General features: G+C 42.9%; 1 protein-coding gene across 5 annotated transcripts in view; it reads left to right on the plus strand.

Moving 5' to 3' along the window:
• Positions 1–14,902, plus strand: part of dbn1 (drebrin 1) — a 128,084-nt gene extending 113,182 nt beyond the window's left edge. For 2 of the 5 annotated variants that reach the window (XM_063488617.2, XM_063488621.1), the window contains exons 5-15: positions 1,769–1,912; positions 2,008–2,085; positions 3,832–3,983; positions 4,135–4,192; positions 4,704–4,760; positions 4,860–4,974; positions 7,470–7,598; positions 12,450–12,578; positions 13,008–13,504; positions 13,600–13,699; positions 14,120–14,902. In XM_063488617.2, coding sequence (XP_063344687.1) covers positions 1,769–1,912; positions 2,008–2,085; positions 3,832–3,983; positions 4,135–4,192; positions 4,704–4,760; positions 4,860–4,974; positions 7,470–7,598; positions 12,450–12,578; positions 13,008–13,504; positions 13,600–13,699; positions 14,120–14,175 — 1,515 coding nt within the window. In that variant the 3' untranslated portion in view covers positions 14,176–14,902. The remainder of the gene's footprint in view (positions 1–1,768; positions 1,913–2,007; positions 2,086–3,831; positions 3,984–4,134; positions 4,193–4,703; positions 4,761–4,859; positions 4,975–7,469; positions 7,599–12,449; positions 12,579–13,007; positions 13,505–13,599; positions 13,700–14,119) is intronic. The other 3 variants (XM_063488618.2, XM_063488619.2, XM_063488620.2) reach the window with 3 other exon arrangements.
• The last annotated feature ends 224 nt before the right edge of the window (positions 14,903–15,126 follow it).

Here is a 15,126-nt window from a genome sequence, read left to right on the forward strand (position 1 = left end):
GAGGATCAAAGATAAATATAGACGCACTTAAATCTCCAATAAGTGCTGCTGAAGCTTCTACGATGGCTTTTAACTTGACAGGGCCGAGGACTATTCACTTCTCGTTAGTGATCTTGATTGGCTACAGCTGCTAGTTTCTGTTGTGTAAAAATGATTCATTGGATTGACCAACACTTAGTGTAAACAATGGGAAAGTCCAAGGCACGAGTTGGGAGCGTTGCTGAGTGCGTTATCTACACAACTGTGAATATCAAGATAATTAAAAACTAATAAAACTATACAATAGTACTGAGGTCTGGAAGAAGACCCCCAACTATCACCCTCAAGGGGTTAGGATGTTCAGGAACAACCAGGAACCACCAAGGCTCAAGCCTGCCATGAACTGGAAACTGGTAGAACACCATCATCCACAGTGAAGTGGGTCTTACATCACCATGGACCGAGAGGTTGCCGACTGCTTCAAAATCGACACCTTCAGACTCGACTGAAATTTGCAGCTAACCACATGGACGAGCCGAACACCTTCTAAAGAAAAGGTTTATGGTCCGATGAGACAAAGATTGAGCTGTTTGGCTGCAATGACAAAAACTAGTTTGGAAGAACAAGGGTGAGAATTTCAAACCTACCGAACTGTGAAGCATGGTGGTGGAAGCATCATGATGTCGGGCTGTTTTGGTGCCAGTAATATTGGTACATCACACAATCTCCAAGTTCTTCAACTTCATCTTACATCAGCAGCTAGACGGTTTATACTTGGACCAAACGTGTTCCAGCAGGACAATGATCCCATCATGTTTGGTTCAGGAATGGATAAAACAGGACAACATTGAGCTTCTACAATGAACTTCACAAATCAACAGCTTCAACCCTGTTGGAACTTCGTAGGCTATATTCAAAGCCAGGTCAATAACAGGAAACCAACCAATTTAAATGAATCCTAAATAAACTCAATGTGTATGGAAACGTCTGACCACATCTGTAGGTCCATCTTTTACTTTCAGTCTGTTAGATTTCTGCACAGATGAGTTTATTAAAAGCTCAGTTATTTCACTGTGTGTGATTCTGTGGATGCAACACTGTCAGAAGCACCAGAGCTGTTCAGTCTAAGAGGCCTGACATCCACTGAGGAGGGAAATGATCTCAAACCCTGATCATGGCAATCGTGTGTGAAGTGATGTCATGTTCGTTTCGTAACCTGCTTCAGTGTTTTTGAGGGTTTTTTAAATTGTGTCACGTAAGGACCGTTTGAATGTTTTCCCAACGCTCGGTTGGAAAAGACGCTTAAAACCTGTAGGAGGATCACAGAGGAGGAACAGGTGTGTGTGACGAACACCAGCTCTCTGAGCCGAGGTGTGTGTGTGTGTCATACACAGCAGTGTGTTCGCAGCTGGCTCAGTGTGTATTTTTGGATTTATAGTGTAGATAAAAAGATTGAGATTAAAGCGGAGGTGATGTTTTATTTATATATTTCTGTGTGTGTGTGTGTGTGTGTGTGTGTGTGTGGAGTGTCATTATTCTAAGTGGCAGTTCTCTCTCCCACACAGCGTCGACTTCATCACACCGACGGGCTTTAAATGACCCTTTTAGTCACACACACACACACACGGCTGTGTTTCCATCACTTCAGTGGACATTAAATTGATTTAGATTCGTTTCCTCGAGTCCAGAACGTCCTCACTGCTATGAATGAATTGTAATGAATGTTTCCACAAACTCTCCGAGCTTCCATGAAAACTTGACTGATCATCGTGTTTCTGTCTCTCTGCAGGGGGTGGAGGTCATCATCAATGCCAGCAGTCTGGAGGACATCGACCCCATGGCCATCGGGCAGCGCCTGACCAATGGGACGGCAGCGGTGGCGAGCCCGGTCCTGAGCCGTCTGAAGACCCGAGATGAAGAGCACGCAGATGTGGTACAAAGAGAGACTTGTCCACTTTATCTCTTATAAAAACAGCGTTTCTCTCGTGACAAGAGCTTTGATCCGTTCCTCTGTCTGTCCTGGTGCAGGGCACGGTGTACGAGAAGACCAACGCAGAGGTGGAGATGAAGAAAATCAATAGACAGGAGTTTTGGGAGCAAGCCAAGGTAAAGAAAGAGAGGAGGGGGGAGTGAGTGGGGAAAAAAACAAAGACGGGAAGGGGAAAAGAAAAAGAGATATAATGCTCGTTTATTACAACTCATAAGATGAGAGCTTCCAGCCCAGGGGGTCAGATGCTGTCTTTTCTTTTAGCTGATGACAGCTCATAGATGCCAAAAGGCGTCCTTTGAATTGGTGCTGAGATGCTACAGATTTATAGCAATGATGACGCTTGTAAAGAACCCTTTGGCATCCCATTTGAGGTCTTTGATGGCCTTAGACTAAGTTTTATTGACAGATTTCACAAACAGACTGTCCTCATTACACGGCGCAGCCACGCAGTCAAAGCTGGTGGCGTTTCAGAGATCTGCACACGGCATTGATGCTTTTGCACATTGCTCACAACAATCCCTCATTAGGTCTGATATCCTTAGCTATTTCCATGTACAAATGCTTCTTCAGTTCCCAAATCCAAACAGAAAGGCTAAGACTTTAAAAAGTTTCACGTTCTTTCAACTTGAGTATATTGTTAGCTAACAGCTCAACTGCTAGCTATGCTTTCAGCAAAATTCACAGCATTTCACTTATATATTAGCTAGCTACTGCATTTATAATATTTTTTCATTCTTTTTGGCTCACAGTATTTGTTTTTCCATAATATCTAATTCATTGAGTTAGTGAATAATTAAAAATTAAGAAAAGTAATTCACAGCTCTTTATGTGTGTTAACTAGCGACTGTATTTCAGCTGTTCGTTTTTGTTTTAGCTGGTTATTTTAAGCAAGTTGTATATCTCTATTTCTTTAGTCAGGTTTTACCTTCAAGTTCAGTTATTTATAACTGACTGTATTTGTTGTGCTAATCTTACTGTCTACTTGTACCCCTGTGGACCCAGACTGTGTCGGTTAGCTAACCTGCTAGGCTAACCTTTATTCATTGTCCAGACATGGTATTTTATGTAGCATTTAACAACCATTATGTCAATATAATGCAAATCACATTTGCATTTGGTGATTTTTTTTTTTAGCTAACAACTGTATTTGTTTAGTTATATACTTGTTTCAACCATTTTTTTATGTTGCTTGGCAGTTATTTTACTTGCCAGCTGATTAAAGCTAAGCAAACCTGCTAAGCTAGCAGGTATATAAGCACTTATATATAGTATATAGCAATTTCAACAGTTTTCTTACGTATTCGTTACTTTTGCCAACTTTTCTGATCAAACATGTTCAGTTCTTTCATTAAATGTAATTGTTGTACTTATTTTCCACATAGCTCCTGGGGTTTTTCTACCCCTGGTTGTGAATCAAGACCGAAGGTATCAGTTTGCAAGCTGATTCAAGCTAAGCCAGGCTACTAAGCTAAAAGATAAGCGCATATATGTTTTGCTGAAATACTCTCAAAGCTGCTGAGAATACCTGTAAAACGAAACTTTATCTCACACTGTATTTAATAAACTGTGTCCTTATATGTGACAGTTATTTAGTATAATGTGAATCACAGATATATTTGGGTAGACGTGAGAAACAAAGTCAGATGTCGCTGCATCCTCCGGCTGTGTCGCTATTGTCTCATTTAAGTTAAACATGAAATGACAGCGAGCGTCACTGAGCCGCGGGATGTTTGCCAGATTTGCCCTTCACTGTTTCAGACACTCAGATAAACGCCCAGAACCAAATCTGGCTTTATTAATTAACTGATCGAGAGATTTATTGCAACTCTGAAAGAGGTCATTTGTGTGTGTCCGGTCTCCAGCGTGAAGAGGAGATGAGGAAGGAGGAGGAAAAGAAGAAGTTGGCAGAGGAGCGGCAGCGCTTCGAGGAGGAGCGAATGGAGCTGGAGAGGAAAGAGCAGGAGAACCGAGAGAAGAGGTACCGCGAGAGGGAGCGGCAGATCGAGGAGCACAGGTGAGGAGCGACGGCACAACAATCATCAAACAAACAATGAACACAATCATTTTTTAGTCAAAAGGTTCACGTGTGCACGAATGACAGGATGACGCTACATCGTGTTTTCCAGGATCGCAATGATTTATAATCTGTGTTTGTGTGTGAACAGAAAGAAGATGCAGGAGGAGGAAGAGGCCAAAGAGAGGTTGCGAAATCAGACCCCTGTAGTAAGTATTTGCTAAGTGAAACTAGTAATTACCAGCCAGCTTCTTCTTCTTGGTGGACTTTCTAATTAAAAACACATCTCCAGATGATTTCTGTTATTATTTCTGCCTCCAAACAGAGCCTCACACTGCCCGAGTCCACAGCCACACAGAAATGAGGCTAATTTGTGTGACAGCGTGTTCAGTTTTTGAAGCGAGTGATTAGACGTCGTGTGTGTTACTTTTGTTAAACCATCAGAATATCTCCCAATCAGCTGCCTGCTGGCTCCTGGCCTCCGAACATCTTAATCCGAGTCCGTGTGGCACAGTAAAATCTAAACACCTTTCTTCGAGTGTAAGATTGCAAATAGTGGAAAGTAACAGTGGATACAAACACAGTCTGTGTCGCCCCCTGCTGGTGGGAGCATGCGGCTCATTTGTCTGCAGTTTCAGGACGTCTGACTGATTTATTCACATATGAACGAGTTTCTCTCTGCTTTGTGTTACATATGAATCACTGGATTCTTCTCCTCAGGTAGCAGAGCCGAGCATCGAGGACCTCAACCTGGACAAGAAGGAATCTGAGGTAGAGGTCAGTTTGGAGAGTGATGAAAGAGAGCGTCTCCAGAAACGGCCGCAGAACATTTAAGAGGAAGAAAATCAGCACTCTGTATTTATTTTGTGTTTCCAGGAGGCGAAGGCCATCATCGCTCAGCGGTCAGGAAACCCTCGAGAGTTTTTCAAGCAGAAGGAGAGAGCCATGACCATCAGTGTGGACACCTCGCCTGTCTCCATCCACCGGAGCGGTAAACACTTCAAAACTTCACCTGACCTTTGTTCTCATACTGAGCTAGAGAAGCACTCGAGAGACTCGTGGAAAATATGATACAGTATCTTTGAAACTGCAAATGTTTTTTATAAAAAAAAATGATGTACTAATATTTGACTTTAAAACATCTGAGGCTGTTTTCCATCAAGGACGGTTTGCTTCACCAGTTTCAGTCTTTCAGAACATCGCCCTCAATCTGTGGACTCTGACAGTTAAGGAACCCAACAACTGCCTCCCACCACATGTTGTTACTGGATAATTACTCTTCCTTGTTTGGCCTGTAGCATCATTTGTCACAGATGCAGTCTGTTCAAATCGATCAGATGTTTGCAGAACTGACAGAGTGGGAGAAGCTAGACATGTTTCCTCTTTAACCTGCTGGTGAACGCACATTTTTTACTTTATTAGTTTTCCCAGTCACAGTGTCACTTTTAGAAGCAAAAAAACAAAAACACACTCGTATGTGGAGCACCTTCTTGGGACGCCTGCGGTCCATAAACTGTGTCGATAGCAGCTATGCTCTCGATTTTAGCAGAGCTGTCAAGTAAGTGAGAGTCCTGTCAGCAGGGGTTCAGGGTGGTTATGTGGGTCGTGCAGTCTTCAAATAGTTCCTGTGGACAGTTGGACTGTGTGCTGATAACATACAGACTGGTTTTTAACTTCTTACCTTTGAAAAATTCATCTCAAACTTCCGTGCTGCTATACCTCTATGCCACAGCTAGCCTATGTTGCTAACTTACAATATTGCTGCTCCATGATCCACCATTGCTGTAAAAAGATGGTCCATTAGAGTGAACGGAGATGACGCAACTCTTCCATCCAACGGCTCTGGATTTTAGAGCGGGAGGCGTGCCAAGCCACAGTTACAGTTAGCTACATAGAATTCCATCACCATGGCAACGTTAGGTGCTGCTTCACTGAAACAGGTGTGGGCAGTTAATGTCAGTGAGATCAGCTCATAAGGGTTGGAGCATTCTTACTGGTGGATTTGATTCACCTCATTCTCTGATTGGTGGATTACTTCTGTTAACCGGCTTGGGCCAGCTGTGGAGCCCCAGCGTGTCTGGTTATATATGTTTCAGAGGTACGCCTCCCCACAGCCTCTACAGGAGCAATCATTTGGTTTTATTTATAATCTTTATTTATATTTAAAATGATTTATAAAATGACGTTTTCTGCAGCACTGCTGCTTCTTCAACAGCGGTAGAGCGTGCAGAGGTGGATACATCAACAAAATATAAATTAACCACACAATCAAGTGATCCACAAAGTTCAAGCTGTAATATTTTTAATTTAACATTTGTTTATATATGTAGTTACAGATAAGCATATTTTAATTACAGCAACAATAATAGTAAGTTCATCTTTCCATCCCCAGATAATTACATCAACTCCTCAAATCAGCACAGCTTTCCCTGCCAAATATACAAATGTGCTTTCCAGCTTTCCCATTTGTGCTGCTTTCTCAGTTTCCAAAGGTTTTCTTTTCATTCAGATAAATGTGTGATAGAAATGAACCTTTGATAAAGAAGCTCAGTTTTCATGTAAGTGACGCTTCACTGTCAGTTTGCTGCTGTGCGTCGTCCATCCAGCTGTTGAACTGGAATGTTTTATTCTAGAAAGGTTTTAATCGGGTTTCTTTGCTGCAATCACAGCAAACCGCAGCCCTTCTGTGTGACCTTTGACCCTTTGCGTGCTTGCATCATTTTATGTTGTTTGTCTGCAGGGTTTGGCGCAGCATTGGTTAGAACAAACACAGACAAACCTGAATAGCAAACGTTTAATTTGAGACCTTTTTTGTAATTCGGTCTCATTTTCACAGTGACGTTAGCTCGTGTAGCCAGCTGGGAGTCTGCAGGTGCTCACTCATGGCATCTAGTGGCCACTAGAGGAGCTGCAGTTTGGGCTGGGACGATGATTGGTTACAACTTAAGACTGCCAACGCAGCACCGCACCGAGACCCCGACACATTAAAGTACAGGAGCGTGACTGAAGCGTGCACGGGCTGTAAACGACTGCAGGATTTCAACACGATGTGTTATTTATAACAATCAAAGACTCGTCCACAGATCCCAAAGAGCGTTTTCTGTTTTCTGGTTTGAATTATTCAGACACTTTATTTTCTGGTTCAGAGAAAGTCGCCATCAGCTTTTCCTTTCTGCCTAACTGCATGCTGTCTGCAGGCGGTGTGTTTAAACCACACTAACCTTTCTCTTCTTTCTCTCCATTTTCTGCCTCCTCCTCCTCCTCACCTCCTTACTTCATTCCTCCTCTCCCCTTTCTTTCATTTCTCCACTCTGTGAAATTTGGTGGATTTTTTTGACACCCGTCTCTTTCTTCTTCTTCCCACAATCCTCTCCTCCCTCTGTGTTTTTCTGTCTTCCTCACGTCTCTGTTGTGGTGCGTCGCTGTTTTTTTTTTCTCGTTTGTTGTGTGTTCCCGTCTTCGCTTTTGTGTCGTCCCGACCGCCAGGCCGTTTGGACAGCCCGTTCTTGAGGCAGCAGCACAGTCCCAGCAGCCCCAGTCCGACCCCCCCGCACCGGGGCACGTCGCCCCTCCGCACCCCACCACATACACGGACGCAGCCCGCCGCTGCAGCCGGTAGGTACAGCAGAAGAAGAAGTTAAAGAGGAAACCAGCAGCACTGGTCGAGCATCTCTCCCGACACATGAATCCCCTCCACAAACACACAGAAACACTGCAGCAAAGCCAACATGAGAGGATGAAACTGCGCATGGTTACACCTGTACTCCAGCTTAACTGGTGAAACTCACAACCGCAAATAATCCACTTCCTGTCTGCAGGATTCTGTCGCTTTCAGGGTAGACTGTAAATTAAACTCTTCAGGATCAATTTTCCTGTCATTGTACAGGAACTGAATCCCTGCTGGAGCCTCATACAGTAACATTTATAAGGACATTTAAAATGGATACATTAATTTATAAAGCACATTTAAACAGAAAAGAGCTGTCAGAATGATGTACAAGATAATAAAGAGTTATTCATATACTATAAAATTACAACTATAATATAAAATACATTAATATATAAATACAAAATAAAATAATAGCCCCCAGTCACAGACTATGAACCCAGAAATGCCGGAGAATAGAGGAACATTTCTAACCTGGATTAAAAAACAGGAATATTTGGAACATGGCTGCCTGGTTCTGCCAGAGGTTACTTCCTGTTAAAAGGGAGTTTTTCCTTCTTGCTGTCTCCAACTGCTTGCTCATAGGGTTCGTCTAATTGTTGAGGTGTTCTGTAAGGTCTTTACAATATAAAGGCCTGAGAGTTGATCCCAAGATCTTGAATCTCGAGATCAATCATGCAAAGGTGAATAAGAGCGTTAATGTAGGAGGTTTTCCACTGAGGGCTTTAAAAACCATTAATTCTGAAATTAACAGTAAAGCAGTGAAGCCACTTGCTTTCTTTTAATTTGAAAGAATAAGCAAAGAGGAAGTATTAGTGGTAACTGTAATGCAGGGATGGTGGACTTTAGCATCTTCGTTTTGTTTTCTGTGAAAATAATAAAAAGTTTAAACTCTGTGACGTCAGGAAAGTTCTGCACAGATTAAAAACACAAAAAATTCATAGTTATTTCAGCCAACATGTATTTTCATCCTCTCATCTTCAGCACTTAGTTTTAGCACACACTGTGACGGCCCACACATCTCAGCACCAACCCATTAAACTTCCCCATCACCTCCCACTTTAAACACCCCCCGAACCCTTTCCTCCTTCCACTTCCTGGTACTGAACGACAGCGTCTAAAAATTCCCCCGATTCCTTCATTTTTACCTTTTACTATCGGCTGATTAAGGCGATAACAGAGGCAAGAGCATCCAAGCATCAAGAAATGCGACAGAAGCTGGAGTTTGGTTTGCGTTCACTGTATCGTGCATGCTGGCGGCGTTAGCTGTAGGATGACGAGGCCGCCCTCCCACCTTCCTCTTCGCCTCGTGCACTTTAACCCCCCCTGCAGGCTGACTCTCACACAGCAGGTTTGCACTAACTTGTGGAAACAGTGAAACCTGTTTCAAAGCAAAGCTGTTTGTTGCTTTGTGTGGTAGATGTCGAGTCTGTCGTCCCCTCCAGTCTTCATCCTTTAGATGTCGTCCAGTCGGCTGCTGATTTTTTTCTGTAAATGTTTCTGTATTTTATTTTTCTTCTGATGTTTTACGCTTGTAAAAGTGATTTCACTTCTCTCGAGAGCTGAATCTCAGGGATCTGACAGGTTCTCTCCTTCCACCTTCCTCCTCTGCCTCTGATCCTGGACTGCACACAAACACACTCATAAACACACTCCTGCTGCCATCTTTAATCCCGACTGACCGACTGTGAGTGTTTGAGTGCGTATGTAACGCCGTCCAGCCGTCACTCGGTCGCCATTGCCATCAGTCGGCCTGTGAATGCTTGAATGTTGAACTTCGATGTCATTCAGGTTAAAGACCATAACGGTGGTTTTTATATGGCAGAGCCAGATTTCCAGAGAGCCTTTTAACATCTTAAGTTTAGTCCAGAAACCTTTGATTTTGCAGAGGGCACGAGGCTATTTCAGCACAACTTTGGAAACTCTAATATGAGCGTCCACCACAGGAACAGGAAATAAGGAAAATCATTGGAGGTCCTCCTTAAAAGCAGCAAATCCCTTCGCTGCTGGTTGGCTTTACCAGTGTCATCATCAGTACATCACAAATAAAACTCAGATATTTCAATAATGGACCCTCAGGGTACCAGGCTTACAGGAAAACATGAAAGATAAAGTCAAGTCACCTGTTTAGTAGATATTAGAAATAAAATCACGCAGACCACCTTCATGATCTTCACTGTGTGTGTGTAATTGCATGTGTACGTTATTATGCTCGGTGAAAGTAAAACACTGTTTACCTCCCGCCTGTAAAGCGATGACACATCAAACCTCTGATGATGCAGTTTGCAGTTCTCATCTTTACACTTGAATGCCGTGTTCGGTTTTTTAACAGGCAGATTTTTTATTCGGTTGTCATTCTCTGCCTCTAAGAGACTTTTTATTAGCATCATGTGCAGCACGTCGTTCAGCTCAGTGTGGACATTAACATCCCAATGAGTAATCCAAACCACGCAGCATTGTGTTAATGACCAATCTTGTGGTGTTGACAGATCATCTCAGGCATTCTCTTGGCTGAAGTTTGTTCTGTTTTTGGCGTCTTCTTCCTGTCACAGGATGGCGCCCATCGGAGACCCTCAACATGAACTTTTATTTTATTTAACCCTCATCCTCCATCCTAACTGTGCCAATGTATTTATATTAGCCTCACCATAATCGTGTACGCTGTGCACACCACGGAGATGAGGTGAAGTCTATATTACACAAATGTCAGCAGGATAGTGGTGTTTTAGATGTATCTGCACTGAGTGGAAATTACATTTATAGTGTTTAGCAGTGATTGTAGAGCTAGCTACAGCATTTTGTGAACATTTTAAACTTATCATGGCTGTGACTTCAGGAAAATACTTAATTTTTCATACAAGATAAAAATTAGGCAGCAATGTCTAAAAAAACAACCTAGCTAGCTGTTAGCTAGTTAGCGAGCTAACACTGGCTAATTGCTGAAGACATATCATCGGTTATTTACACACAGCATCATCGGTCATTTGGTTTAAAAACTGTGCAGCCTAACTTTGGTAACACTAACACAGTTTGTCAGTATTTAGGTTTTCATCTCCATTAAATGCTGTACCTATCATGTTTAGATATCAGCTAGCCAGCTGACCTGCTAATGTTTGACTAAGATCTCAGTCACACAGGGCAAGAAACTGGTCAACAACCCCCTAAACAAACCACTGGTTGCTATGGAAAAGTGTGTTTTACCTGACAGGTTAGCAAGTAGTTGCTGGCTGTTGCTAGATGAAAATCAATCCAAAGAACGACAGGATTTTTAAATACAATACTGAGGGCGGTTATTTGGTTCAATATTATACTGTAGGTACAGATTTCATTTTTCTTTCAGACACAAAACATGAACAGATTTGTCTAACTTTTGTTACGTCTAGTTATTCATTCACTTTTTATATTCTGCCCGACTCTGATGGTTCTTGTTTGTGGCGTTCCAAAAGTGTTTTGCCAGCAGAGAATTTGCAGAGTGCCCTCTGGTGGATAAACTGTGCAGTATGGTTGAATTCTTTCCATGTGTCTTTTTGTTTATTGGTTGTTATAAATACCTGATACCAGTAAAACAGCAAATAGTTACTAGCCAAGCCAACTTTATTTATAAGCGCTTGAAAAATGGTAACCACTGACCTACATAGGAATAAAAATACAGCTGATAATATCGTCATCAGGGGTTGTTCATCAGGTTTTCTACCTCCAGGTGAATTGAGAACCCACCCATTTAGGACACTCAGTCATTTATTACCTCTCAAATTGTTGTTCCTCATTGTTGTGCGTGTGGGAAGTCTCGTTCTGGTATTTGAACACAACATGAAGCTCAACATCATCAAACATCTGGAGAAATGGCATTGTGGAAGTGATCCTCGTGATTCTAACTGACACTGTGATGGTGTTTGTTGTTGGATGTGTGTACCTGACGTAGCTGTGACTCACCCACAATGTGTTGGTATGTTGTAATGACATATCAGTGAGTTTTTGTTAGATACCTGCTCCTGTTTCATGACCCATTGGATCATTGTGACTGTGTCTTGGTTTCTGACAGAGGTCCTCACTCCTCATTTGCTTCAGCTGTCCAGAGAAGCAGCATTTGGTCACTTTATTGCCTGAGTTCGTAGGCGCCTTATTGCTGCACCCCAACTGCTTCTGTCTCACGCTTCTGGCATTAAACAGCCGCATTATAAGATATTAAACACCACGAAGAGGACGCACTCAGCCTCTAGGAAAAAAGACCACTCCGTCAGTGTTTTTCACTCACTGTCTATTCACTTTTCATTAAAACTTTCAGACATACTGAGCTATCTCTGTGGACGTCTCACTGAAATAATGGCATTCACGACTGAGTGCATGATGCTGCCTCTACATTAAACATAACACAGTGAGGGAGCTGACTGAAAACAAAGTTTTGGAGAAGCTTAATGTTTACCGGACAACAGGTTCAAATCTGATTGGCTCAGCTGATGATGTCAGTTTGTTGACAGAACAGATGATGGGTCTGAAACCGGGCGCAGTGACTGAATCTGCCTGTCTGTTGGTCATGTGACGACAAAATTCATGTGGCTGCTGCGATTTTGTGCAATGTTTAACGTGTTGAAGTAACACAGGATGTGACTGTGGAGTTCACCTGGTCACCTGTTACCCTCATTTAGCTGAACTAACCCTTATACAAAGTGTGAACTTCAGATGAAACCATCATGTTCTGTGTTAGTTCGACACACCTGCTTGTGGGTAAAAGTCTTGGAGGATTTTTGGTGACGCCTGCCAAAGTTTTCCTTCAATAATCTTTCTTTTTGACCCTTCAGCGGACAATGACGATGAAGTGAGCACAGAGCGCAACATGGCCACCGTGTCACCCATTCCTAAAATAGTCACCACGCCCATCAAAGAGGACTACAGCAGGGATGAGGAGGAAGACCGTGCAGACGAGTGGGGTAAGACTTCTGTTGACCTATCACACGACAGACCATGGGGTTGCCAGATTTCCACAAAATAACAAAATTTAAATTTCATCCCTCCAAACTCCAAATGTTGACATTTTCACCCTTTAAAAAAGGGAAATATATCCACGGATTACAGGTCGGAAATATTTCCGACTCTATCGGGTTCAATATAAATATAAATAACTATTCTGACCATTTATAAAACCTAAAAGAGTCCCCAGAACCTGACAAACACTGGTTTTAGTTTATTTTTGTTAGTTGAAGGCTCAGCAGCGTTCGCCTCCTCCACGGTGCTCCATTGGGTCTTTTTCCAAAACAGAAATCCACTAAAAATCAGTTTTTTGGTAATTAGAAAGAAACTGATTATCATTAAAAGTGACTCAGTTTTTAAAATGAAATTGTTCTTCTTGTTTTCTTCAGATTCGGTGCCAAAGCAGGAGCAGAAACCCCCAGTCCAGGAGTCGACGCCCACCAAGCCCGTGCAGAGCGTCGCCCCGCAGGCCCGCGACTCCTCCGGTGTCTCTGCGTGCGAGTCCGGCACCGACAGCCTGGTTGACCTGTGGGACGGCAGCGCCGCCCCTCCAGCCAACGCCGCCCAGCCCGCCCAGTCCTCCAATCTGGTGGACCTAATGGGAGATGTCCTCCATGACGACCTCCCGCCCAGCACCGCTGCCGCCAGCGGCCGGCCTCAGCCGCTCCTCAGCTTTGACGAGATGATGGACGGGACTTTCTGCTCGGGTACTGGCGCCGAAGACGACCCGTCCAGTTTGGTGGACGTGACGGGCTCTGATCAGATGACCCTCAGCTACCAGCATGCACTGCAGCATGCGTCTGGGGAGGGCCAGGAGCTGGATGATGGACAGCTGCTGATGACCAATGGGGAGGCTCTGGTGAAAGAAGGCACTCAGGTGAGCCAGGTGATGCTCCTGGTGCTCTCCAGAAACAAAAGTTCAGATTCTCGGTTGATTGGTCGTCGTTTCGCTCATCTTCTATCTCTCTGTTGGTGTTTCAGGCGAGTGAGGGCTACTTCAGCCAATCACAGGAGGAGGAATTCGGGACATCAGAGGAGTCCTCAGCTAAACCCGCACCGGTCTTTTATAACAAGCCACCAGGTGAGACGATCAGCTGAAATAAAGCTGCTTTTGGCCACGCCCTTATTGCCTCAGCATGTTAGATTTGGTAGATTTTTAACAGCCTTCGTGAAAACAACCATAAAGACATTTGCTTTCTACTGAGACTCAGCTAGTTTGGAAAACACATTTTTCCCTCGAAACACGAGGTTGCCAACCAGTCTCAAAGTCTGAGTGACTCTTTGAGTCTTGACAGGATGGATATCCTGAGACTTCACAGCCTTTTTGGGCTCGATTGGTCAGTGAATTGAGCTTCATTTCTAATTGGTCGGTTTGGCAGGAGAATCACTAACATTTGTTTTTGCTTAAAGCACCAAGATATCGGGCTAAAATAAGCCTCCTAGTTTTGCTAAACACAAGTTTGATGTGTGTGTAAACATCCGTGTGTGTGTGTTTTCTCAGAGATTGACATCACGTGCTGGGACACGGACCCCGTGGTTGACGATGAAGACGACTAACCGGCCTATATGACACCCACACCACCACCGCCACCGGACCAAGAGGAAGTAGGAAGTGCGCTTCATGAAGAAACAGAATTTTTTTTCTAAAAAATAAAAAGAAACAAACAAAAAAAGTAATAATAACAAGTCTTGCATCAAAACTACTTCTGTATTATCTTTTAGAATCAGTAGCCACAGAAAAAAGACAGGGTTGTTGACGGTTTGGAACAATTTTTTTTTCTGTGTTTATTTTATTTATTTGCTGTTTTCTTTCTTTTTTCTTTTTTTCTTTTTTTTGCTATGCAGATGTATTAGCTGGGAGTGGGGGGATTTTTTTTTGTTTGTGTACATGATAATTACACGTAGCGCACTGCTGCATTTTAGAGACAATGAAGCCTGGCGTGTGGCCGACACGCTTAGTCTGTAGTACTTCAATAACACCCTATAAAACTAATACAGCCGATCAATACAGCTGCCATGTATAGCTTCACTCTGTTCTCTTCTTACCTCGTTTTCACCACCCTCCTTCTTCCCTTCCTTCCTGAAAATATTCACCTCTGCAAGTCAGTTAATCTTGTATTTAGAGCTCACTTCACAGAAACAAGGTGAAATATTTTATTTATTCTGGTGTTTCTCAGCTGCAATCTGTTCTCCAAGTCAAACTGTGGCTCCTTTTTGACCTTTTTCCACACCTTTTGTATGATTTTACTGACTGAATTCAAGATTAAATGGCTTGTGAATCTGATTGCTTTTTTCAGTGCACTTTTCTTCTTTCGTGACCTCGTTGATGATCTACAGCTCGACTATCAGCCGTCCCCTCTGATTCCATAAAGCTTTGTATTTTTATCTCACTTATATATTTACACAGCAAAAATAAAAAACAAGCAGTTTTTGCAGCTAATCTAGAGAAATTTACTGTTGATATTTTTCCAGCTTTTTAGGAGCGTTTGGCTTTATAAGGTGTGAATT

Source organism: Pelmatolapia mariae, linkage group LG10_11 (genome assembly GCF_036321145.2).
Source record: "Pelmatolapia mariae isolate MD_Pm_ZW linkage group LG10_11, Pm_UMD_F_2, whole genome shotgun sequence".
NCBI classification, from domain to species: Eukaryota; Metazoa; Chordata; class Actinopteri; order Cichliformes; family Cichlidae; genus Pelmatolapia; species Pelmatolapia mariae.